The sequence below is a fragment of the Glycine max genome, chromosome 8, assembly GCF_000004515.6.
Source record: "Glycine max cultivar Williams 82 chromosome 8, Glycine_max_v4.0, whole genome shotgun sequence".
NCBI classification, from domain to species: domain Eukaryota; kingdom Viridiplantae; phylum Streptophyta; class Magnoliopsida; order Fabales; family Fabaceae; genus Glycine; species Glycine max.
Window position 1 is genome coordinate 15,152,967 of NC_038244.2, and position 8,653 is coordinate 15,161,619.

An 8,653-nucleotide genomic window follows, 5' to 3' on the forward strand; every position below is an offset into this window, starting at 1 on the left:
CATATATGATGAAATTTGATTGGATGACATTCGAAAACTTTTTACACTATTAATATATAATCTTTTTTCTCATGGTTTATAGATATAAGTTGTTTTTTTTAACTATCATATAAATTCTTTTTAATTAAAATTGAATTAGTTACCCTAAAAGTTTCCGTTTATAAAAATAATCAAAATAATTATTATTCAAATTTCTTTTATGAACAGTAATCAAAATAATTATGATACTAATTTGTATCATAATTAATTCGAATACAATTGCAAATGGTAATTTGGTTCATCATTCATTCAAATTTTAATTAGAAAGATAATTTATATGACAATTATTCTATTACTATTAAAAAAGGTTGTATTTATATAAAAGAGATGATGGATCAAATTAAAGTTAAATAATTATTACACTATTTTATAATTCGATATAAGATGATTTTTATTGATTTGTTTGTATTTAAACTCATAAATATAATATATATATATATATATATATATATATATATATATATATATATAAAATTAATTACTTATTGCAATCATAAATGAATGATAAAAATGAAAAATAACTCTGAAAGAATTATTCTTGAAACAAGTGAATCTCCTCCTAATATACACTTAATGGTAGTCAACTTCATAAAATGGTTAAAGGTTATGATTTTGCAGTGTATACACAACAGCTAAAAATAGTCAAATTGCAAAATTTAAAAATGATTAAAGTGATTATAATTTCACGTTACTGCTGACCATCTGAAACTTCTGCAGAAAATATTTTGAACTACTGATACTAAGATTCGAAATGAAAAGTTCCAAGATCCAATCATATATTAGCAATTCAATGTTAAGGTTTAGGCACCTATATACATTTCTGTTTGTTACATCAAAAGAATTCTACAAACAATGTCACTTCTCTACAAACCTAAGATACACAGCTTACAATTTTACACACTCCTATGTACAAATGTGTGTATTTATTATTATTATTATTATTATTATTACGCATGTACGTAGCAAATATATCACAGGTTATCAGTCAAATGTTTATACCAAGGTCCATGAACACTAACTGAAATAGTGGCTGCCACAATCAAAACACCAGCAGTTTCCACTACCTTATCAGTCAGAATACCAGCCCCAACTTTCATGAGAGCCATTTCTGCTAATTTCCTCCCACGGATCCCACTTCCACCAAGCACAACGCCGCGCAAAGCTGAATAGACAGCATTAAACACCCTCTCGAAAACAACATCCCCAGCTTGTAAGCTCTTTCCTAGCATACTAGCAGCAACTACCTTCCTTGACTCAAGTTTCCCCGTATCTTCAACTTCAACTGTGGGAAAATTGCAGAGCACTTCTACAATGTCTTCAATATCAGCATCTTCAACACGGTTTAGGAGATCCAAGAGTTGTGCAGCACACTTAGACAATAAGTTTTCCATATCTGCAGGGTTAGCTACTGCCTTTTCACTCAAGAGAACCTGACCGCGAATAAGAATGCTGCCATTCCCAAAATAGAGATAATATTAGTAAAACAACAATTTATACAGTACCATCATCAGCATAAATTATTCAATTAAGATGCTGTGATAACCTCTCAACAGAATTAAGATGCTATTTACCTTGTAGAAATCACAATAATCTTCTGAATTTGAGCCTGAACAGACCTCAGCCTCAGGAAGTTAAGAGATAAAGTTTCTGGGAGATCATCTTGTGTCAAGCCAGATATTCCACTTACTAATTTCAGCAAACCAAGCCTCACACCTAGATCAAGTTGTTCTCCTTTACATTCTGGCTGCTGATCACCTGATCAAATAACATGCAAGTAAGTATCAGAGTGTTTGCTTTAATAGATGAAACAGTAAACTTCTTTAAAGAAAATTGAAGAATAGGGAATTAAAGTTTTTCAATTTAGAACCTTTAGCATTTGCACTATCAGGAGAAAAGGCCATCGGACTGCCAGTTGTTTTGAGCAGAATACTTCCCCCAGTTCTGAGAGTAGTTGAAGGAAGCCATTCTTGGGATGAATTAGAAGCCAATGCTGATGAGGAACTCACATGTTCTTCCCATTCCTGATCTTTGCAATTCCAAACAGATGAAATCCATCTCAATGTTGAAGGCAGAGAGGTATTGGCATCAGATGGAGATCCATATTTGTTAGCAAAGGCATTCCTAAGGTAGTCCAGACCAGCAGACCCCTTCACCAAAGACTCCATTAATCTTATTCGTGCTTTGCTTATCTCTTTCTTAAGAATCTGTCATAAGAATTTATCATGTCACAAAATATAAAACAAAGTAAGACAAACATTTACAAGCTAGAAAATGTCTGCGCTGAAGCACTATCTTCTAAATAAAGTCCACAACAAGATCCAAATGTGGCATGTTTAATGGAAAGAAGTATCCTCAAAATAAGATTTTGTGCTTACAGAAGATCACAAAAAGATCTACAACAAAACATAGTGCTTATTTTCATGGCTAACCAATCACAACACATCTCAAGCTATTCAATGCATTACACCTGACTAACAACTAAAATTGAAAGCATCCAACTCAAGTGCTTTCAGAGAATTTATTACATCAGAAGCATCCATGATTAGTAATTAATAAAGCAAAAGGAAAAACCACGAACATATTGATCAAGTAAAATTTAATTACAGTTGTACTTAAGTGCTTCCAGAGAAGCATCCATAATTCATAACTAAAAAGCAAAAGGGAAAAAAAAACATTAACATTATGATCAAGTAAATTTTAATTACAGATAAAACTAAGAGTACAATAAAGGAAAGGTAAAGCAAACAGACCTGAATCTGTCCGAAGACAAATTGCAAGCCCTTCACCAAGGCTACAACACATGAATTGTTTGACTCATCCCTTGAATGACAAATTTCACTCAATTCATGAAATAGTTTCTTGTGAGCGGCCTTCATCATCTCCTCATTCGCTGGAGCTGAGAGCTTCTGCAAACTGACGAGTGAAAACTCGAGAATTTTTGCAAGGTAATCAATGTCCAGGTTACCTGATTTCAGCACCTTCAAGTATGCATAAGATGTTAGAGGAGAAAATATTGTCATGCTCACACATATGCCAATGATGCATCTAATAGCCAATCACGCATATTGTCAAGGTTACAAGAAGAGAATATAGTAGCTACCTGCAAAAGAATTTCTAAATCGATTGCAGCAAAAATATCCTCCTTCCAGCTTTTTGGAGCCATCTCACAAATTTCATCCCTAACCTCTCCCATAAGTTGAACAATTCGGTCATAGTTGGGATGGTCCACCTCCACAGATTCCATGATACCATCCCAAAAGGCCTTCTCCATTGTCTGCTTTATTTTCCCCTGCAACATAAAAAGATGGGTGAATCAGAAGTCAGAACTAAAAATAACATGTCATCAGCTGTCAGTAAATTTAAAATTATATACTGCTTTCTATACTAATACTAATATTGGAAATAACTCCAAAAGATTCTAGATTAGGCATACATTTCATACTCGGTGGGATAATATGAGCAGATCAACATCAAAGGCCAGAAAAGAGCATCAAACCAAAGCTGTATCCAAAATTAGCCATTAATTCAATGCTAACATTTATACAATAGGTACTAACCTCAACACTGTTTTGAATGTGATCAGAGACATCAAATTCATCAGTAACACTATAGTGATGCTCGTGAAGAAATTCATTTACAAGAACCTCATTCTCTGCTAGCAACTTCTCAGAGGATGTGCCAAGCTGACTATCTGAACTGGTTCTGGGTGCAGAGAAGCTAGACTCTCCAGGGGAAGTGTTTGTTTCCTTAAAGAGGGAGCGAACTACTCGGCTTGCCCTATCATTACTCTCATCAGAAATATTTCTTTCACTTGAGCTGGCAGCAGTAGAAAGTGGAGTTGGGCTTGCGGGCATAGATGGAATCATTGGAGACCCCACTGGACTTCCGTCATCCTTCACTCCAAAGTATCTAGATCTTGTTTCAGATAATGCAGATTCCATACGCTCAATTCCAGCATCTCCACTCAGGTGCAGCACCTTTTCTCTCAAAAGTTTTTGATCTTCAGAGACCTGCATTAAATGCAAAAAGAAAATAAGACCAAAGCACACTTTGCTGCAACAATAAGAAAGCAGTCAAGGGAGGAAACACCTATGACTGTAAGTTTGAATATACTTATAGTTTTTAAGTCAATGAGCATCAGAAAACATTGTTTGAGAAGAGGAAACAAGTGAAAAATTTACCCAATAAATAAAAGAAGAAAAATTCGTACATATCTGACAATCTTCAACATACCAGAGTTAGTTTTTGAAGTCGTTAATGTTCCATGATATTATAAAAAATACTCATCAACAACAGCTATCGTTCACGAAGAAAACTCAGCTATTGATGTGAAAAATTACCTGATGCTGAATAGCTTTCATATCATGACTAAGCTTACCACCAGCTCCTTCTGGAGTTAACTTGCAAGTTTGAATCATAGAAGCTTCAAGCTGGCAAGCTGCTCTAACCAAATCTTCCTCCAGTGATCGAGCATCCTTAACCTTCCATACCACAAAACAATTCAAGTATGAGCACCAAGCTTTATCAAAAGCAGCAAGCTGAGATCTGAAGGTACAAAGCTTCATGGATGCTGAGACAGACTCTTCATCAGAACTTTGTATTGGACCATCTAGTATAATCTTTATCAACAACTCAAACATTTGGACAAACTCTTGTGCAGATTTGGCTAGAGTATTCTCACATTCTCCCATTCCACTGAAAACTGCATCTGGATGACCCAATATCATATAAGCACAAAGAACAACTCTCACAGGATACCTTGATAACCTAGCTAAGCTATTGTTTGACTCCCTGACTGAATCTACTTTCTTTGCCTGCCTGCTTCTCACAGAACTCCGGGGAGTAGCCCTTTTCTTGGGGGAAGCAACCCGTTTAAGAAGATGATCGATGTTATCCAAGCTAGACAAATTCTTGGCAGGAGCCACTGCTGTAGACACTTTAAGGCGGCTCTCAAACCGGTCAAGTAAAGTTTTCACAGTCTGAAGAGTAGAAGCCGATTCAATCAGAAGAGCAAGCTGTTCAAAAGGCATTGACTTGACAGATTTCTCATTGATCCCCAGCACATCATATGCTTTTGTCAAGGTAAATGTTGTTCTCTTTTGCCTTAGGAACCGCCTCCAGCACCTTAAAGAACAAAATAAAGTTAGAGGAGAATTCTTTTTTATAGTAATATCTAGCAAAAAAACAATTCTAACACATCCATTGTATTTCAGTTTTAAGGCGTTCTGCATGACAGAGGAACAAAACTTCAAATACTAAATTTATCAATCCTATATAAACTTATAGCTTAGTTCAGACCTCCACCTCCAGTCGAAAATGACAACTGAGTAAAGCAGTGAAATTAGCAAAGCTTTCTACATGATCTTAAAAAGATATATCAATACTTAAATGCAAATAATAAACCTTGCTAGTTTTCTGGAAAGATATTCTGCTTGCTTTGACATTCTATTGCGATTCTCTCGGGCATAACCACGCAATCTTCCCCTCTGCCTGAGATATTCAGCTCTTTGTCGTCTTGCCTAACCAATATAAATTCAGAAAGTTAAACAAGTGTCATTAAGGGCCACCAGATGACTCCCCCCCCCCCAAAAAAAAAAAAAAAGACAGCTTCAAGCTAACACCATACCCTCTGCAATCGATCTTCCAACTCATCCTTTTTTTTCCTTCTCTCAATCTCACGCTGGTGAGATACAGACTTTGCCACATGTATCACCTGCGAGACTCGAGCATGTGCCCTATTCTTCTCAGCCTCCAGCAACCCAAGTCGTTTTGTTTCAGCAGCAGCTCGTTTTTGGTGAATTGCAGCACGTACACACTCTTTATATTTACTTTCTCGAGCCATCCTTCTCATCAATGTCTGAGATGACCTTTCTCTATGAGAAGCCCTTCTTTGCCTGAGAGCCTTGAGAATAAGCATCCTATTAGCCTCTGCCTGCTGAACCCGTGATTCAACTTTTGTTCCAAGCCTCACACGTTCATTCTCATAGCGCATTTCTACTCCACTTTTAGCTGCTTGACGCAATTCATCCAGTCTTGCTAAACGCATTTGGGCCTTAGTCAAGATGCTCAACCTGTCAGGAAGGCAGTAAATTATGTACAATTAATAAAGCATGTCAAATAATTTGAAAAGAAATCATTAGGGGCCAGTTGCTAAAATCAAGTTAAGGGTGGAAGCAATCTTTCAGATTAAGAAATAAACTTTCAATTATCAATGGAACAACTAAAGCATAAGAATTTTAGGTGTTAGATGAGATAATGTTAAATATTTAACTTTTTCTGAACATAAGATAATTATTTTTTAAATAGATTCTTCTTTATCAATCAAGATGACCATTAAATTCAAGAAATATGCAGAGAAGGAGATGGGACAGATGAAACCGTCAAAATATCAGAAAGAAGTATCAAGATGTTTAACTATATGATAATCAAATTTATAAGTTATACTAAGTTCTCCAATAGAAGGATGCAATACAAATAATACAGGCTTGATAAATAAATGAAGTACTTAATATTTTCCAATAAACGTAATTCATAAAAACAACAAAGAAACTAGGACTGGCAATCCAATTCCAACAAGGACACCAAAATAACCATTTTATGATTGAAATTGGGCCCATTTGTATAAGTTTTTTTTTCTTAGAAACAAGTCCTCTTATTAAAATATATATCCAAAGAAGATATTTGGATGAGTTATTTTTTTTTAGAAAAGAAAAGCCAAAAAAAAAAATCAGTTAAAGTACTTTTTCTAGAGACTAGGGAGAGAAGATCCTGAATTTTTTATAAAAAGAAATACAGATAAATGCTACCTCTCACAATTTAAACTTAAAAATCACAAGAGTAAATTACTCCAAATGTTGCTTTTAATAGCTCACTCATGAATGATCGAGAAAGTTAAATTTTTAAGCCAAGTGGTTTTACTGAATGAAACAATAAAAACACACTGGCCGTTGGCAACAACAACAACACTAATTGTACATGAGCATATAAAAAATACATGATTACAAGAAAGCCTTGGGAAAACCCACCTCTTCTGTTCAGCAGCCTGCAGTTTTGCTTCCAGTCTCTGACCAAGATCTTCCTCCTGAGATGAACACCTTGAGGGGCTTCTTGGCTTTGCACGTGCCTTGCTTGAGAGTTTCTCATAGTATTTCTGCATGTAAGAGAAGTTCGATAAATAGACAGCACCATCAACCCAACACAAAGGATCTTACAATCTTGAAGAGTGCGAATCAAAATTCGAATAGAAAAGAGAAAGCCTCTACTATCCCACCTAACATAGAAAAGAAACAATCTTGAAGATAAAGCAAGCATGAAAACGAAGAAATAAATTCACGACAATAATCTACCAGCAAACGAACCACATAAACTCTTTCCACAAACCGATGAATCGGGTAAAATAAATATTTTTTTTAAATACCCCAAAAAAAAAACTTTCAAATGAGATTAATCTCTAAGCACTCGTTTTTCTTCCAGAACATCAGGTTTAATACAAATTATTTAATTAATTAATAATAACTAATTACACGTGGTTAACAATAAGCAAGGGGCAAAAAAATAAACAAACCACCAAACGAAAAAGTGAAAAGCGTTTCTAAAATCAATTTGAAGACCCTAAACTTTCTCACCAACCAAACAAACACAAACACTGTTTTAGAGAGCGGAAAAAAATCGTAAGGACACCTGTCTGCGAAGATCAGCGTCGTGAAGCTTCGCTTCGATTTCCTCCACCGTGCTCGGAGACTTGCACTCCGCGTCACGAAGCCGTCGCCGGAGCCTCTTCGGCAACCTCGTCGGCGACGAGAACGATTCCTCATCTCCGGCCGGAAATTCCATCACAATTCCGCCGCCACCGCCGCTTCTCCCCTCCGGCAACTCCACTCCAGCCGCCATCCTTCAACGACACCACGACGCAGCAAACAATCTCTCCGTACCAGCGCGACGGCGATGAAATCGCTCCAACGACGTCGTACAGTACAGCACAAAATAGAATCGCAACCACCAAAATAATAACAATAATTTTAAAAACAACAGCAATTAATAATCGATGATCGGTGATCGGTGATCGGTGATAGATATATATACAAACAACGAAGGGAAACGAAAAAGTGAAATTCGAGACGATTCAAAAAGGCAACGTCGCGACGAGTGGTCGAGAGCTTCGTTTTGTTTTTGAGTTTTTTTTTTAGAGAGCGAAAGTAAGAGAGAGAGAGAGAGAGTGTTTTCCTCAGAAATGGCAATGTGAAGGGCGTGTTTGGGTTTATAATGGAATGGGTTTATTTGGCGTGTTCTTGTTTAACACCTTAATCAAAGAGGATTAAGAAGGGTATTAGCCACGTCACCCTGGCCATCGCAACGGCACTCTCTTTTTTTGTTTGTTTTTTACATTAATGCCCCCGGCCCTACCTTTTTTTACCACATTACCCTTCCGGGGCCCATCTCTATCTACCACCTTATCGATTTGACATTTTTATTTCCCATTTTTCCTTTTAACTTAGAATCACGTTTACTTTTACTCGAAGTTCTGTTTCTATTCTTTTCTTTTATTATCAGGGTTTGTTTGGAATTGAAAAAATATATATATAATAGATAAAAGTAAAAATTAATTTTAAAAAAG

General features: G+C 35.9%; 1 protein-coding gene across 1 annotated transcript; it reads right to left on the bottom strand.

The window, feature by feature from the left end:
- Window positions 1-791: 791 nt before the first annotated feature.
- Window positions 792-8,281, bottom strand: LOC100811199 (uncharacterized). Its single transcript, XM_006585431.4, has 11 exons — window positions 7,720-8,281; window positions 7,065-7,189; window positions 5,666-6,110; window positions 5,443-5,558; window positions 4,380-5,163; window positions 3,597-4,049; window positions 3,140-3,328; window positions 2,790-3,017; window positions 1,907-2,243; window positions 1,611-1,794; window positions 792-1,488 (listed from the first exon to the last, which is right to left on the bottom strand). The coding sequence occupies exons 1-11, from the start codon at window positions 7,927-7,929 to the stop codon at window positions 1,011-1,013; spliced, it is 3,549 nt and encodes a 1,182-aa protein (XP_006585494.1). The 5' UTR covers window positions 7,930-8,281; the 3' UTR covers window positions 792-1,010.
- Between the last annotated feature and the right edge of the window lie 372 nt (window positions 8,282-8,653).

What these genes read in the sequence shown, in the direction of transcription:
- LOC100811199 (XM_006585431.4), bottom strand. Translation starts at nt 7,929, where the DNA reads ATGGCGGCTGGAGTGGAGTTGCCGGAGGGGAGAAGCGGCGGTGGCGGC. An exon ending in ACATTCAAAACAGTGTTGAG is followed by an intron (nt 3,329 to 3,596) that starts GTTAGTACCTAT and finishes TTTATGTTGCAG; the next exon opens with GGGAAAATAAAGCAGACAAT. An exon ending in ATTATTGTGATTTCTACAAG is followed by an intron (nt 1,489 to 1,610) that starts GTAAATAGCATC and finishes TGGGAATGGCAG; the next exon opens with CATTCTTATTCGCGGTCAGG.